Below are 18,378 nucleotides of genomic sequence, written 5' to 3' on the forward strand. Positions count from 1 at the left end.
ACCATGCCCTCAAAGCCAACTCTGTAAAGATTTTTAGCGCCATTGTCCCATAAAACATATGCTGCACTGTGTGGGCTTGATGCACTCCAGTCCTGGATTTCAGTTACCTATTGAATTTAAAAATAAAAAAAATGGGTTACAAAAGTTTAGCAACATATTTTGAACTTTAAACTTCCTCCACCACTTCTACCTATAGTTAAAAGCATGATACAGCAGGGTTTACTGAAGCTTTTTTTTTTTTTTAAACCAGAACTCCAGTTCCCCAATGCCATTTTATCATTTTCTACCAACAACGTTCATACACCTTAATTAATGCTATCCCTAGGAAATAAACATCCAGATTGCGACTTTCATAAGATACATATTTTTCAAGGAAACTGGTTTAAAAATGGTAGAGAAGTACAAAATGAAATTTACTGGTTTACAATGCTTTTACAAGTCCTTACTAGAAAAAAAACTCACTAAAAATACCAAAAATGGCAACAATTTATTCTCAGCACTTGTTTTTGTTTTAAGCTAGTTTAGTTACATCAGGCTGGTAGCCTGCAGGAAGCAGTCTGTATTATATAACCCAATTTTAAGTCTAATCCCAGTCTTTAAATACCAGGACAGAAGGGGAATGAAGATGAAAAGATTGTGTCTCTGTATTTTTTTCTTTGCATTTCTGAAATACTGATGCCATGTAACAAATGCAACCCTGAAGAGGCATCCATAACACACAAGCATCTTTCTGAATGTACTGTCTTCATTGTCTTTCTCCCAACACTTATCCAAAAGCCTCTCTATTTGCTGTCTCCCTCTTTTCTTAACGAAGACCCAACCCTGAAAATATTTGGTTTTGTGCTTTATTTTAAGCAAGAAAATAGTCCCACTGGTTAAAGTTAAGCAAACAAGTGTTTGTAGGAGAAGGACCTAAAGTGCGTGAGCTCTTCAAAGCAGTAATGCCACCTTTGCTTTGTAACATGCCATAGTAATATATGGAGCTATGTGATTAAGTCACTCATCTCCAAATATGTTACCATGGCTACAACACCCATGCCCACTGAAAAAAATAAATATTTATATTTTTCAGGTTTCATGGGGGGAAATGGTGAAAATGACTATTCAGTATTTAATTAAATTCCCATTTATTGCTTGTAAGTTCCTCTGTGTAGATCTCTCATATATCAATAAAATATTTATTGTAAATTGTTTTAATAAATAGGAAAAGGTAATGGAAAAAAAATCACAAAAATTGTCAGGGAGATATAGTCTCAAGGTGCAGTATCTGAAACTCCTTTTAACTTATTTTTAAAAATTGGATTTCAAGTTTGTTGTTCCCCTTTAGTAATCATCAGATCCTAAAATGGCTAACTCCAGATTTTATATAGATTTTTCATAATACCAGAATACACAGTAACTATGTTTGCACAGCAAAATATTTTATTTAAATTATGTTTAGACCACAAAATAAATTTGATTCAATGCATCAATTCACTAAAACAATAAAAGTTATTCTCATTTTCTAGAATCACTCTTTTATGTATGTTAAAGAAATTATACTATGCCTTACTTTCTGTTTAAAATCCACATTTATATCAAGTTCTTCTGGGCACATAATTAATTCTCCTGCATGTTTTCTACAGTTTGTTTCCTAGAGTAGAGTGGGCAAACTTTTTGGCCCAAGGGCCACATCTGGGTGGGGAAACTGCATGCAGGGCCATGAATGTAGGGCTGGGGCAGGGGGTTGGGGTGCAGGAAGGAGTGTGGGGGGGGTGCAGTGTGCAGGAAGGGGCTCAGGGCAAGGGGTTGGGGCAGAGGAGGGGTGCGGGGTGTACAAGGGGGCTCAGGGCAGGGGTTGAGGTGCAGGAGTGGTGTAGCAGGGGGCTCAGGGCAGGGGTTGAGGTGCAGGAGTGGTGTAGCAGGGGGCTCAGGGCAGGGAGTTGGGGTGCGGGATGCAGGATCCTGCTCGGCACCACTTACCTGGAGCAGCTCTAGGGTGGCAGAGGCGCGCACCTGAGCCAGGGTAAGCAACCTGCCTGCCTGCCCTGGCCCCGTACCACTCCCGGAAGTGGCCGGCACCACGTTCCTGAGGCCCCTGGAGGAAGGAAGGGGGGGCAGAGGGCTCCATGCGCTGCCCTCACCTGCGGGTACCTCCCCCAAAGCTCCCTGTTCCTGGCCAATGGGACCTGCGGGCGAGGGCAGTGCGCATAGCCCTTTGCCCACAACTCCCTGAGGGGCCGCAGGGACATGGTGCCGACCACTTCCAGGAGCGGCATGGGGCCCATGGAGCCATGGGAGTGGCAATCCCACAGGCTGTAGTTTGCCCACCCCTGTCCTAGAGTCATGATTTGTCAATTAACAGAACTGCATCTGATTTTATATTAAGTTCTAACATGCTGAAGAGATCTTTATTCCAAAACATCAGGCTAGCACATAAAACTATTTCATGAACAAGTCAATAATGTAGTACCTCCAACTAAAGAACTTCCAGAATTGTCTAAACTCCAAAAAAGCCCAAATCTAATACAACTGGAAGAGCCCCAAAATAATAGATCATAAAATAGAAACCTGTTAAGTAAGCACTTACATTTTAAAATAACCCGCTGAGCCAGTGATATACAGAACAACTTGGTTTGTCTGATAGCAGTGAAGAGAGCAAAATCCCCTGTTGTGAAGGTTGATTGAGTGGGTATGTCTGAGAATGTTAGCTTTTACATGAACTCCTGAATGGTCCTAAAGCTCACCCAAAATATTTTCATGAACATTCCAAAAACAGGGAATTGAGATAATCTGCAAGTCTCATATTTTCAATTTTGATCATTTAAGCTCAAGACTACATTCTGTAAGAGTGGTCCTCAAACTTTTGTACCAGTGACCCCTTTCACACAGGAAGCCTCTGAGTGCAACACCCTCCACCCCCTTATAAATTAAAACACTTTTTAAAATATTTAACACTATTATAAATGCTGGAGATGAAGCAGGGTTTGGGATGGAGGCTGTAGCTCGCAACCCCCCATGTAATAACCTCATGACCCCTTCAGGAGTCACAACCCCCAGTTTGAGAATGCCTGTTCTATAACAACTTACAGCAGTATAAGTGGTACCCATTTTAAAACAAACGCTTTAATGGTAAACAACGTTATGTTTCAGAAGTTTATAGAGACATAACCTAAGCACTTGTTACCCATAAGTAATATGTGATGTATTTTCTTATTTAAACCATTTTCGTTTTTACCTTCCCCCTACGTCCATTGCCACCATCTTGATCTTCCCATTGCCAATCAACTCCTCGTACCACCCTGGCACCTGCAAAGATTCCTCTTGCTGTAATTTTCTTTGATTTACGACGAGACTCTAACAGCACCCTGAAGTAAAAAATCAAATGACAAGTTAATAAAAGCAACACACAAGAGGTCCTGAAATGGAGCATTTAACCAACACTTAACATTACTGAACATTAAAAGATCCTACAAAATAAAAAGAACTAGGAAATGCAGGGTTAAGTAAGTTCATCTTTATGAGAAAGCTCAGCACATTGTATTGAAAATTCAGCATTCTGAAAAGTCACATGGTGAAAAGCTCTTCTTTCCATGTCTAAATTTTACTTTTTTGCAATTAATATTTTAAGTAATATTAAGATTATTGGATTTGTATCTCCAGGGTTCCTGATAATACATTTTATTGTTTTGGCAATATGATGCTAACACCTACATACGGGTATTATCAGATATTGTTAAGATCTGTAAAGCAGCATTTATAAACAATGTATTTTTGCCCCTCTCAGGGCCCACTCTAAACAAATTTCAAGATCTATGTAAATCTGTATTTCCCCTAATTCTGTATCCTCTTTTTATTCTGGCAGTTATTGTGACACCCTGGCACCGCCATATTCATCACTGTCATATAATTATGGTATGTTTTGTACAACGTATGCCTTGTGAGGTATCATTCGAAAAGTCTTGATCTGCTGAATGTTAATATCCTGTTGGATTGTATGTGCTATCGTATGTGAAGTTATGAAGTTTTGCTATGTGTGTGTTACTGAAAGATGTTGTGAAGTTGGAAGCACCCACAACAAGCCTTTCCAGTACAACAATGAAGCAGCTAGCCAGAGCTAATGGCACATCAACAAAGACAACGGCCATGGAAAAGGCTTGTCCTCACCAGGGGATGCTTCAGACAGCCTATGGCTAATGGCTGCCATGACTCATCAAGCATGCATGGGCATGTGACCAGACCACATGATACTGAACTCCATTTTGATACCTGTAGTTTTCCACAAACTGGGCTGGGAACTTGGCTTGGAACAAAAGGGGTTCCCACCTTACGGAAGAAACTATAAAAGGAGGAAGTGACATCACCAAGAGGCCTCACTGCCTCTACAACTCAGGCCTGGTCTACACTACGCGTTTAAACCGATTTTAGGAGCATTAAACCGATTTAACGCCACACCCATCCACACTAAGAGGCCCATTATATCGATATAAAGGGCTCTTTAAACCAGTTTCTGTACTCCTCCCCAACGAGAGGAGTAGCGCTAATATCGGTATTACCATATCGGATTAGGGTTAGTGTGGCCGCAAATCGACGGTATTGGCCTCCGGGCGGTATCCCGCAGTGCACCACTGTATCCCGCAGTGCACCACTGGACAGCAATCTGAACTCGGATGCAGTGGCCAGCTAGACAAGAAAAGCCCCACGAACTTCTGAATATCATTTCCTGTTTGCCCAGCGTGGAGCTCCGATCAGCACGGGTGGCGATGCAGTCCCAAATCCAAAAAGAGCTACAGCATGGACCGTACGGATGTGATCGCTGTATGGGCAGACAAATCTGTTCTATCAGAGCTCCGTTACAGAAGACGAAATTCCAAAGCATTTTTAAAAAATCTCCAGACAGAGGCCACAGCAGGGACTCAGCACAGTGCTGCGTAAAAGCGTAACGGAAAGCCAAAGAATCAAATGGACGCTCATGGAGGGAGGGAAGGGGGACTGAGGACTCAAGCTATCCCACAGTTCCTGCAGTCTCCGAAAAGCATTTGCATTCTTGGCTGAGCTCCCAATGCCTGTAGGGTCAAACACATTGTCCGGGGTGGTTCAGGGCATAGCTCATCAATTTACCCCCCACCCCCAGAAGGAAAAGGGAAAAAAATCATCTCGACTCTTTTAAATGTCACCCTATGTGTACTGAATGCTGCTGGTAGACGCGATGCTGCGGCAGTGAACTGTAGCATCCTCGCCCCCCCTCCTTGGTGGCTGATGGTACAATATGACTGATATCCATCGTCATCATCAGCCTTGTGGCAGATGGTACAGTACAGAAGGACTGGTATCCGTCCTCATCATCAGCCCATGAGTGCTACTACTTCCCAGTAGATGGTACAGAACGGCTGGTAACCGTCTTCATCATAGCAACAGGGGGCTGAGCTCCATCAGCCCCCGCCCTTCATGTGTAAAAAAAAGATTCTGTCCTGTCTGGACTATCATAGCAGCTGGAGGCTGCCTTCCCCTCATTTTATCTCAGTAACAAGTCACTGTTTCTTATTCCTGCATTCTTTATTACTTCATCACACAAATGGGGGGACACTGCAACAGTAGCCCAGGAAGGCTGAGGGAGGAGGGAAGCAACAGGTGGGGTTGTTGCAGGGGCACCCCTTGTGAATGGCATGCAGCTCATCATTTCTGCGGGATCTGACACGGAGCGGCTGTGCTTTCTGGTTCTCTGATACGCTGGTTCTCTAGTACACTTGCCCCATACTCTAGACAGGACTGATTCTATTTTTAGATACGATAAAGGAAGGATTGACTCGGGGAGTCATTCCCATTTTTGTCTTTTGCGCCCCCGGCCGACCTCAGCTAGGGGCACCCATGATAGCAGCAGAGAGTACAGTACAGAAGGACTGGTAACCATCATCTCATTGTCAATTTACAATGGAAGCAGATGGTACAGAACGGCTGATAACCATCTCTGCTATCATGCAAAAGCAAATGAATGCTGCTGTGTAGCGCTGCTGAATCGCCTCTGTCAGCGGCATCTAGTACACATACGGTGACAGTGACAAAAGGCAAAACAGGCTCCATGGTTGCCATGCTATGGCGTCTGCCAGGCCAATCCAGGGGAAAAGGGCGTGAAATAATTGTCTGCCGTTGCTTTCCCAGAGGAAGGAGTGACTGACGACATTTATCCAGAACCACCCGCGACAATGATTTTTGCCCCATCAGGCACTGGGATCTCAACCCAGAATTCCAAGGGGTGGGGGAGACTGCGGGAACTATGGGATAGCTACGGAATAGCTACCCACAGTGCAACGCTCAAGAAATCGATGCTAGCCTTGGACCGTGGACGCACACCACCGAATTAATGTGCTTAGTGTGGCCGCGTGCACTCGATTTCATACAATCTGTTTTACTAAACCGGTTTATGTAAAATCGGAATAATCCCGTAGTGTAGACATACCCTCAATACCTGGAAACACCTGAGAAACAAAGACTGAACTGGGGGAAGTGCTGGCCCCAGGCTAGAAAAGAGGATTCCTGCCTGTGTATAAAACATCTACAAACTGCTTGTACTATCTAACAAGGTGAGAGACTGTTTGTCAAAACCTGTGTATTGTATAAGATTTAGATTGCGTTTCTGTTTATTTGCTAGGTAATCTACTTTGATCTGTTTGCTGTCACTTATCACTCAAAATCTGTATTTCTGTAGTTAATAAATCTATTTTATATTTTTTACTTAAAACAGTGTGATGTGAGTGAAGTGTGGGGGGAAAAAAATCGCTGCTCAGTTAACAAAGACTTTGTGCATATTCCTCTCCACATCGATGGACGGGACAGACTGGGTAATAACTCTCATATACTGGTCACGTTTTTGACCAAGGCAGGAAGATATAGCTCTGGCATCCTAGGCTGGGGAGCTTGGCGTATTTTGGCTGAAGCTTCTCTATTGTTGGTGCATGCATTCATGAACACAGCTGGGTGTGGCCCCTGCCTGTGGATGATGGTTTGAGTGCAAGCTTGGAGGGCTTTGCACAGTGTGAGGAGGGAGCCCAGATTAGCAAAACAGAGGGCTCAGTTGTACTCCAGTACCAGGTGGCAGCCCAGATGGCAGGACCCATCTCAGTTATATTTTGGTATCAGGCTATTATTCCCCCCTTGTTTTCATATTGGAGGTCATTTGACAATTTTTTTTTCTTCCTATTGCACATTTTGGAATCCTTCACTCAATATTTCAACTTGTCTTCCATCACTCTTATTTTTCTGTAGTGCAAAACTGTTCTCAAAATCTCTTCTCCTGCCCACCCTCAATTTTCTGCAGAATGTAAGTTACATGTCCCCAACAGATCTGCCTGAACAGGGTACTTCCTTGACTGCAAGTGGAGGTAGGGACAGACCTGAACAGGTAAAATTAAAATTTTCTCTGAAGAGCCACCATTCTGAATGCCCATACTCCCCCACTCTGTTCCCTAAAAGTCACGATGACATGAAGCCTGAGATTTTTGGCAGACAAAGCATATCTTTAATCTAAGCAGAACCTTAGATTCCTCCTCTCCACCCCTACAGCCCCGCAACCATTTTAGGGAGAGAATAAAACTCTCCTGCTGAATTTATCACAGTCAGCAGATGAGGAGCCACAGAAGGAATAAGCTGCTATTGCAAACAGCAAATCAAAAGTCTTCTTAGTGATTCCTTCTACTTTTTCTGTCCAGCGAATGAATGAGCGTGACGAGTCCATAAAGAGATGTTTTGTTTGGAACAGGATTTTAGCCTTCTGTCAAAAAACTTAGAATGTCTACAAAACAGAGATTTATCAATAGTAGATTTGACATCAGCATGCAGCTCACCATACTATTCTGGAATCAGGAATTAAATTGGCTGAGCTTTCAACTTACTCCATTATTCTTTGGTGAAGGTATCTCTGAACACTTCTTTTGAACCTTCCCTCAAATTCCATGGCAAAAAAGTTAAATAGTTTCAGTTCATTTTTCACAGTGAAGGTGGATCCAACAGCAACAAGTTTCTGGAAGCTAACGGAGCCTTTCTGTGTATATGAGCTACATCATCAAGGGAGAAGTCAAACTGGGCTACAGGAAGAAGCTAAGGAGATGAGCATTAAGAGGGCATAAGTATATGGTGAGCCTATGGATTGCTATCACTGCTTATCTCTGAAAACAAGACGAAAAGGGCATGTGCTGGAACAGACTCACATAGAAACATTTTGGCTACATCAAATACCTCTTTTTAAAAAGGGACTGGAAAGTTCAACTATCAAGCAATATAAAGAAAACTATTCTGCCTATCAATGCAATGGGATTTTAAACAGGAGCAGATTTGAAAAAAAAATATTTGTATAGAAATCAATTTATCTTCCAGGTCATTTTCTGTGTTCTATTAAATATTATTTAAGACTTGTGTTTGAAAAAGACATCTTCCCCCCACTGTCCCAACTTATCCTTTATGCCTCATCTTCCAGCAAAGTCATAATCCTGTTTCTAATTCAGATATCCTGTTGACATTATGTATTTTGGTGCCGGTATACTACAGTGGTACAAACATCAGAAATGCACAGATAGGTGATTTGTTAATAAAGCAATTACTGTTAGCATTTAAGTGGTCATGATTGGGCTTCAAAGATAAATGAACAGAAAAATACACTGCAGACTCTACTGGACAGTCTGGAAGAGCAAATGTCATGTCTCTCCAAACATATACCTGCTATGTTAAAGCTCAGGTATGAAAAACACTATACTTAATGTGTATTTGTTTCAGAAAATATATGAAAAGTAGTCGCAGTCTTTCACAGAAAGAATGAAGACTTTTCATTGACATTACTTGTATATGGAACTTTTTCTTTCAAGAAGACACTGTTCTGCCTTCTTTCCTTATCACAACCAGAAGTACAGCTAGTGAATTAGGACTCTGACACAGTAACAATACAGAATGCTGTAAGGAAAAAGAAATACTGAGTTTGAGACACCATAATACTCAGCACCTACATAATGATTTTAATTGTAATTCTCAAAGCATTTAACAAAGGGCAAGTACCATATTCCCATTTTACAGAGAGAAAGCATGACAGAGAGGTTAGGTGACTTGTCTAAGTCTGCAAAATAAATCAGTGGCAGAATCAGGAACAGAATCTGTGTCTTGAGCAAATATGTTATATCGCTAAATTTACAGTAACCAAATTAGCAGTTAGAAAAACTATCTACAATAAGTTACTTCCTCTATTTAAACTCAGGAAAAAACACACATTTTACCTTTCACTTCCTGGTGTGGTTATTCTATAAAAACGATGCCTCAAGTGATGTTTGTCCCCATGATAACAAACTGTGCATAAGTCATAATTTGTGCATTCAGCACATTTCCATCTGATGCCAATGATTGGTTGCTGTCGACAAGTATCACACATAGTTCCATCATGCTTGATACCTATGAAAACAAGAATGTGACACCAGTATGATTTTTAAAAATACTATTTAGATCTTTATGGCCATCCAAAATTAAGTTAAATATATTATCAAAGACTATTTGAGCAAGTAGGGTTCAGTAGGGGCAACCATATTAGCCCATGCCAATCAAGGAATTATGGATGGGGCAGGGGAAGAGATTTGGGGACTATCCTTCATCTTTCTGGTTGCTAGTCCATGGCTGAAAGGTCCTTCCCTTCTCAACAATTAAATATATATTACAGACCACATTTATTTTTTTCGCAGCTATATACTCAATACAGATATTCTAAGAGGAAAGATAATGAAGTTTCCCTTAACTTCTAGAGATTAAATTGTCAGAAATCCCCATCAAAAATACTAATCCCTTGGGGAGTTTTAACTGTCAGGTTAATCAATGGATCAATACGGAACTGTAACAACTATTGTGCAGTGACATAGTTTATGTTAAGGATCTAACAGTTGATGCTTTAGTCTGATTTATATTTAACATCCATAGGACAACGAAGGAGCTTAAATTCTGTCCATCTATATTTTTAACCACAGTTTGAAAAATGTACTTGCTCGTGACCAGTAGGAAGCTCTCATGGACAACTGCCATTATTTCAATAGAATCTACGCTTTGATTTTTTTTAAATTAAGTGTCTAGCTCTTTTGGTTATTAAGGTAACTTGCCAAACCTGAACCACATGCAAACCGCTGGGGTATTGTCTCCTAAGTCTGCCAAAAGAGAGCTCCAAAGTCTCTCCATATGCTCATAGCTTTTCCAAGCTATAGCAGAGTAAGAACCAAGCAGGCCTAAAAGTTGTCACTGCTGCTGTTCAGAACCCTGTGAACAGCAGTGAAATGGACAAGAATCAAGTCAGCTTCACTCTGCTAATGTTTAGGAATGTTATGAGCACCAGAAGCCATAAGCAGTGGTGCTATTCAGTGATCAGGACAATGCAAAAAATGGATGCTAGAGGAGGGTTAGAGTAGCGGAGAATCCCCCCCCAGTTACCCAGCCTTAAGACAGCTAGGCATCTCTGACATTAGAGAGGAAACAGATCCAAAAAAATAAAAGGTTCCTTCTCTTGTCCAGAAGGAACAGTGGTTTGGGAGTGAGGGTTTCAAATTTATCAGCCACCTACAAGCTAGATGCTGATTTGAAAGATGGAAACAGCGTGCAAAGTGGCCACAGTGGTAGGAACTAGTACTCCTTTTACCAACAGCTTGGAGGAGGGGGACCACGAAGGGGAGGGAGAGAACTGCCTTCCCATCTGGCCATTGCTCCAAGACAAATATCCTCTCACCCTATCTTTTATCAGTCTTTGACTATAAAGATATATGGCAAACGTCTAAGTTTGTGTGTGAAGATTCCCCCAGCCCAGGAACAGTGGAAAACAGCCATAAGGCTGCCTTCTGAGGACCCCCTTCTACGTCCAGGTATCGGAGGCATGTCATTTTTACCACACTAAATTGTAAAAATGACTCAAAAGCACCAAACTCATTATTTCCTATTTTTAGGTCTTAATGGAGTGACACTGCCAATTCGACAAAGTGAATAAAAGTGAATCCTCTTTGCTTGTAGAGTCTGCAACATCTCTAACCACTTACTATTCTGCCTCTTATATCATCCCAGGGCCTACCTCAAAGGGACTTGACAGAAAATAACTTATTTTTTTTCCTCATTGTTTAAATTCCTTGGTTGATCTAAAATCATCCTCTCTTCAGAAACTATCTCCTCTTCCTTTTTACATCCCTAACTCAGTAACCCCCTTCACAGTCAAGATTGCATCTTGTTTAGTGCAATACTGAAAGTTGAAATAATGGTCACCAAGAGGCTACCAATTTATATGCCATGGGAAAGGGAAAGTTGGAGGGGGGGGCAGAGGGATTTGTCATTTTTAATTAAAGTTGGGCTACAAATGACTACTCTAGAAAAGTTGGGGGTAATATGCACCCCACCTCCACACCATGCAAGATACTAATCAACACTACCAAGGAGAAGCGATACAGGCAGGGAGATAAAGAGACAAGACTTTAAAAAAAAATCAAGGTGATTCTGCAGCAAATGAGGGGGGATTATCTTTAAAAAAAATCCACAGTTTTAGTAAACAAACAGGTATGAAATTACATTATCATCAGCATTCATCTGGTCAAAGTTAATACAAAAGAAATATAACCAAAACACATGGTGTTATGATGAATCCCAAATATCTTGGCAATCACAATTTTTCTCTTTGATTGAATCAAGCTGTCTGTTACTAGATCAACATAAAACATGTTTTATTGTTCACTTAAATGAAAATAAAGTTTCAACAACTGAAATTATAAAATATGTAAGGCAGGACTTACCTATTAAGACAGGTGTAAATAAATGTGGAACATGACTCTTCAAGTTAAATATTTTTAATGAAGAGTCTGACATTTTAATCCAATAAATTATTTGTCAAGTATCAGAGGGGTAGCCGTGTTAGTCTGGTTCTGTAGAAGCAGCAAAGAATCCTGTGGCACCTTATAGACTAACAGAGCCACGAAAGCTCATGCTGCAAAACGTCTGTTAGTCTATAACAGGGGTCTCAAACATGCGGCCCGCGGGCCGCATGCGGCCCGCGGAGCTCTTCCCTGCGGCCCGCGGAGCTCCCCAGGGGCCCCCAAGAGAAAAGCGGAGGCTCCCGCCTCCGCCCCTCTCCTGGAGCCTCGGCGCATAGAGCGCCGAGTCTCCGGCTGAGCCCCTGAGCCCCGCCCCGATCCGAGCCGCGTGGGGAGGGGGCGGGGCTGGGAGCTCTGGGCTGAGCGCTGCGCTCGGCGTGGAGCTCCAAGCCCCGCCCCCTCGCCACGCGGCTCTGAGCGGGACCGCCGGAGACGCGCTCGGGTAAGGGGGGGGGGAAAGCGGGACCCGCCGGGGCCGGGCCGGGGGAAGGGAAGCGGGACCCGCCGGGGCCGGGCTGGGGGGGGGGAAGGGAAGCGCTCAGGGCTGGGGCAGAGGATTAGGGTGCGGGGGGATGAGGGCTCTGGCTGGGGCAGAGGATTAGGGTGCGGGGGGATGAGGGGTTCATGATGTGGGGGCGCTCAGGGCTGGGGCAGAGGATTAGGGTGCGGGGGGATGAGGGCTCTGGCTGGGGCTGAGGATTAGGGTGCAGGGTCCTAGTGCCTGCCCTCCGCCAGTACTGGCAAGGCAGGCTTCCCTTACCCTGAGCCTCTCCAACCCCAAACCCTCAGCCCCAGCCAGAGCCCTCATTCCCCCCGCACCCTAATCCTCAGCCCCAGCCCTGAGCCCCCCCACATCATGAACCCCTCATCCCCCCGCACCCTAATCCTCTGCCCCAGCCCTGAGCACCCCCACATCATGAACCCCTCATCCCCCCGCACCCTAATCCTCTGCCCCAGCCCTGAGCGCCCCCACATCATGAACCCCTCATCCCCCCGCACCCTAATCCTCTGCCCCAGCCCTGAGCGCCCCCACATCATGAACCCCTCATCCACAGCCCTCACCCCACACTCCAAACCTCTTCCCTAGCCCTGAGCCCCCTCGCATCATGAACCCCTCATCCACAGCCCTCACCCCACAGCCCAACCCTCTTCCCTAGCCCTGAGCCCCCTCGCATCATGAACCCCTCATCCACAGCCCTCACCCCACAGCCCAACCCTCTTCCCTAGCCCTGAGCCCCCTCCTGCATCATGTACCCCTCGCTCTCAGCCCCACAGCCCTCCTATCCCCAAACTCCGTCCCAAAGCCTGCACCCCCACCCCCTGCCGCAGCCTGGAGCCTGCATCGAGCACAGAGCCTGCATCCAGACCCCCTCCCCCACCCAAACTCCCTCCCAGAGCCTTAGGCAGTAAATCTAAGTGCGTGTTTTGTCCTTTGAGTGAGGTGCATTACTGAGTGTATATATTTATTAAAACTGCGCGCGCTTAGGGAGGAGGTGGAGAAGAGACAGGGCAGGGGCGGGGCCTCATGGAAGGGGTGGATTGGGGGTGGGGCCAGGGGCAGCAAGGGGGCGTGTCAGTGATGCGGCCCTCGGGCCAATGCACTAGTCCTCATGCGGCCCTCGGGGTCATTTGAGTTTGAGACCCCTGGTCTATAAGGTGCCACAGGATTCTTTGCTGCTTCTAAATTATTTGTATTAACCATGTGCATATTCACAAGAGGGAAGCAGAAATTCACTTTATAACTTTGACAGATAGAGGGAAGGGGAGTTTGGGGTGGTGGTCAGGGGATGGGGGTGTGGATGGTGGTCGGAGGGGAAACAGGGGGTTGAATGGGGGCAAGGGTCCCAGGGGCAGTCAGGAAGGAGGGGAGGTTGGATGGGGCAGCAGGGTGCAGTCATGGGCAGGGGCCATGACCCCCTCTCCTAAGCAATCCTCCATACAATTTACGAAACCCGATGCGGCCCTCGGACCAAAAAGTTTGCCCGCCCGTGGTCTAGACAATACTTTTAGACATGGAGTAAGAACTTCATTTCAGAAGTCACTGAACAATCTTCAGACAACACTGAGTTTTAGTAAGCAACATTACTCTGGTCTGGAGTAAGATTGCTGATTAAGAGATAAAAGCCTCATTGTCCCCCATGATCCAGCAGGACAATTTGGCATTTTAACCAAATTTTCATTTTAACCAAAACAGGTGCAGAAATGCTAGGGAATTGCAAGATTTGATACTTATGAAGCATTAATATAACCTTGCAGTAGTGATTACAGTCTATAACTACTACATCAAACATTTAAAATAAGTAATTTTTAAATACAAATAGCATCTGTCAATTGCTATGTGCCTACAAAATGTATTTTGACAAGTGCACAGCCTGCGGGTAATGAAATCAGATTATTAAAGTCAGTGTTTTATATATAACTAAACACATTTTTGGAAAATAAACTCCATTTTGGAAGTCTAAATCTGTTTAGAGGCTTCACGTTTCTTTATGATTGACAGTAGGAACAGCTTTTGGCTTCAAGCACTTCAGTCAATAGAATTGATTATACATTCCATATACATTCTAAAGCAAAGTCCATAGATTTTGTGGCAATCTGGTAGAAAAACCAGAAAGTTCCAACAGCGGAAAGAAATCCACAGTGTGTATTATGATCATTCCTTTTATTAGGTATTCAAAACAAGGAATGATTATAAAATTGAGCTAGCGCACTTGTAGTTATTTGAAAACCAATTGAAATTTTATTTTATAAATAGTACTTTAACAGTATATCCCAAAGAATTATATGACAAGTAATTTCATTTCAAGGTCCCTATGCATTAATCAAGATGAATTTCAATATTTTGAATTCCATGATTTTTGGTTATCTATCTAGCTGTAATGCACTTATTTCAGTGGTATATTATCCTGGTAGTAATGGTGGAGTGTAAAATGGGTTAATTTTATTATATATTATAATAAAACATCAGAGCTACTTGTATATCTCCAGAAACATATGGAACATATTTTGGGCTTGCTTTACTGCAGAATTAACTTGAACCCTGTCTATACACAAAAGTCCTTAACTCAAGTATGGCAGTGCTCTTAACCTCAGTTGGCTGGCCTGTCAGGGGGGGTTAATGCTCAAGTTAGCACAATTCATTAGGTGCTAACATAATCACTTTGTGTAGTTCAACATATTTCAAAGTGTGGTGCTCTCACTGGAAGTAGGCTAACCTGAGAGGAGTTAACTCAAATTATCTACATTTGATTGAATTCTGCACTGAAGACATAACCTTAAAGACACCGTCAACTCAAATTTTCTTAAAATTTAAAAAAATATACATTTTCTGATTCGCCCCATTCAACAATATGTCCTGCTTGGGTTTTCCCCGCACTTCTTTCCCATCCCTTCCCTCTGTCCACCACACACACCTTTTTTTTTGGGGGGGGGGGGGAGTTCTTTCTGTTCCTTTGCTGATGTTTATAATGGTCTTTTCAGTAAGGGACAGTGAGCAGACCCAAAACCAACAAACATGTTTGGGTGCACACCTCCCTTTGTGGATTCTTCTCACTTGCCCCTCTAACAGTACTGAGGCGCTGATTCCCAAATTCTAACATCTCCTCACAATTTCTTGCTATTGTTTATATTACAGTAGTACTTAGAGGCCACAACTGAGATCAAGGCCCCCTTATGCTAGACAACAGACAATCACACAGTGAGAGAGAGTGTAATCTACATAAGACAAGAAGCCAGTATAGAGGTGAAATGACTTACCCAAGGTCACACAGCAGGTCAGTGACAAAACAAATTAGAACCTAAAGGTCCAGAGTCCTAATGCTGTACCCTATCCATTGATGAGACTATACTACCTCCCCGCTGCTTCCCCTTCTTTCCAAATTCCTATTGCTTCCACACCCCAGGGAACTGTGACATGAAGAAGAGATTTACCACTCAACCCCAACTCCAGCTACCCCTTGGTTCCATGCAGGTGTTCTATGAAGAGGAGACACCCATAGGCTTAAAACTCAGAAACAACTCTACTCCTCTTTTATGGCAAACACCTTCATGTGGAGCCTGGAGAGAAGCGAACATATGAGCTTCTCCCAAACAAGTGCCTGAGAAATGCTGTCATCAGGCTAATACATGAGACAAATTAATACTATCCACAAGTTATGTCAAAAATACAAAAACTGAAAAACAGCAACAACAACAAAAAGTGGTGAAAACTTCCACAGTCACTTGCAACTACAGTAGCTAAGAACTTTCAGATACATTTCAAGTTGACAATATTCCTTTGAAATCTACACATTGGATCAAGAACAGCAGGCATTCAAGGTGCCAATCCTGCAAGACACATAGGCAAATGCTTAATTTTAAGCAGGAGCAGGCCTGCTGATTTCAGTAGGCCCATTCATGTGAATGAAGGTAAGAACAAGCATAAACATTTGCAAAATCAGGATCCAAGACTAAAACACACACACACACACACACACTCTCTCTCTCCTTATTGTTTCTGTAACAATTCATAAAAGATTTTCAGCTTACATTTTTAAACCATATCCCTCCTGAATACCCAGTCTAATCCTACTACACTAAAAGGACACGTAGAACAAGAACAGTGCCACATTTAGAATCATGGGTATCCATCACAAGTGTTCAATATGACCAAAGTTTTCTCTCTATTGCACATTTGTATTAACAATAAATTTAAATAAGTTCTGTGTTTCTGTATCTTATGAAGTCTGCTAAAGAAAATAACAAACATCATAAGCTTTCTACATCATTTTTCTTTGTATATATAATTTGGACCCTTGTCAGAATGAAAGATGGCCTTCTCCTCCTCCCACTCATTTCCTCTTCTCAAGGCAAAATGCAAACATAAGACATGAAATGAAGAGGAAAACACTAGGAATTCCAATAAATCTGACTAATTATCCTTCCTCTGAACCAATCCTGTCCAGTAAGCCTATGCCCAAACTTTAATTAAAAAAAAAAAGCTAGGGCCACTGGGATTTTCCTTTTTCTGAACGTTTCAATTAAAACAGGGGTTTTGGTTTGTGTTAGCCTGAACATTCCCTGCAGTATGTACACCACCAAAATTGCCGCATAGTGTCGGTGCAAGAGAATGTGAGAGTTAAACCAACAGCTCTATACTCACTGTCCAAGCTGAGTGAATTCAAAATTCAAATAATAAAGTTTTTAAAATGTACTTGAGTGTTAACATGCTATGGCCATTTCGATAGTAGAAATAAAGGGAGATGTACGGTAAGTAAAATATGTTTTAAATTAAATTATGTGTTTAGCTGTAACAAAGAGCTGCTACCAGACATCTTGCTGCCCTCAATACAAAGTATTTTTAGAATAAAAAGTAAAGATGAAAGAAATTTTGGGTCCCCACCGTCTCCCTCCAACCCCACCCATTCCTGCAGAACTGTTCCCTATTGTACATTTACACATGCCTTATCTAAACAAGATTTAAAAGTCCACAACAGAGACGTCCAAGCTACTTCCCCTACAGCGAGGGCCAGACTACAACGCCCCGCGGCTGAAGTTCATCCCATCAACTCCAGTGGGAGGATTTCGGACCCTGAAGAGGGGAAGAGGAAGAAACCACTGGTCCAGTCCACAGCCCGCAACCGGTTCTCACCGAGGACCCCAGCCCCTCGTGCCCCCTGCCCAGTGGGGCGAGACAGAAGGGAGCGTCCCGTCCCGTCCCCCTCCGGCCCGGGCGCCCTTACCGGTGGGCGCGCTGTCCAGGATGCGCAGGTCGTAGGCCCCGGAGCAGCGGTAATTGGCCGCGGTGCCGTTGTCCCAAACCACCACCACCTCCTCCGGGCTCTCGAAGCTGCGCACGGTGCCCACGTGGCCCTCGCCGCCGTCCTGCTTCCCCCACTTCCAGTCCGGGCCCCGCACCACCCGGGCCCCGACCCCCTCCACCATCACGCGGTTGTTCCGGGCGCTGCTCATGCCGGCGCCGCCCCTCGCGCACGGGCCCGGGGGAAGGACGCGGGGGCCCGGCGGGAGGCCCGGCCACGCGGGGCGTCTCCGCGGGGGCTGCACTGGGGGAGCGGAGCGGAGCGGGGCCTCGCCGCTGGGCCGGGGCCGGGGCCGGTCGCTCTGCGGGGCGGCGCGGGGAGGATGCGGCTCGCGCAGGCTCCGGCGCGCCCGGCTCGAGCCGCTCGCCAGCCACCTACACGTCCCGGGGGCAGGAGCGAGCCGGACGCGGCCTCATCCGCTACATCCGGGCACCTCGGTGACCGGGAGCCGGGGGGCGGGGAGAGAGCGAGACCACCATCGCCGCCTCATCCTCTGGCCAGGAACACACACGGCGCATGCGCTGGCGCTTGCCGCTCGTGGCGCATGCGCATCTGAGGGCCCTGTGCCTGAAAGGAGAATGGTGCCACGCAGGAGCGCGACGCTCATCAGCGCCACCTAGGGAGAGGAGTTGAGCATTGCACATGGCGTTGCGGGCGCATGGACCGCCCTGGCTTCAGTACACTGGCAGGATGGGCACCACCCCAACCCCTTTGATGCAGTATCATCCACTGCTCTCTGT

At 44.6% G+C, this 18,378-nt stretch overlaps 1 protein-coding gene across 4 annotated transcripts in view; it reads right to left on the reverse strand.

The window, feature by feature from the left end:
* Positions 1–18,129, reverse strand: part of MIB1 (MIB E3 ubiquitin protein ligase 1) — a 122,514-nt gene extending 104,385 nt beyond the window's left edge. For all 4 annotated transcript variants that reach the window (XM_045004953.1, XM_045004952.1, XM_045004955.1 and 1 more), the window contains exons 1-4: positions 17,561–18,129; positions 9,237–9,408; positions 3,218–3,347; positions 3–107 (exon numbers count right to left, since the gene is read on the reverse strand). In XM_045004953.1, the coding sequence (XP_044860888.1) occupies positions 3–107; positions 3,218–3,347; positions 9,237–9,408; positions 17,561–17,789 (636 nt within the window). In that variant the 5' untranslated portion in view covers positions 17,790–18,129. The remainder of the gene's footprint in view (positions 1–2; positions 108–3,217; positions 3,348–9,236; positions 9,409–17,560) is intronic.
* Between the last annotated feature and the right edge of the window lie 249 nt (positions 18,130–18,378).

Source organism: Mauremys mutica, chromosome 2, assembly GCF_020497125.1.
Source record: "Mauremys mutica isolate MM-2020 ecotype Southern chromosome 2, ASM2049712v1, whole genome shotgun sequence".
In the NCBI taxonomy this organism is placed as follows: Eukaryota; Metazoa; Chordata; order Testudines; family Geoemydidae; genus Mauremys; species Mauremys mutica.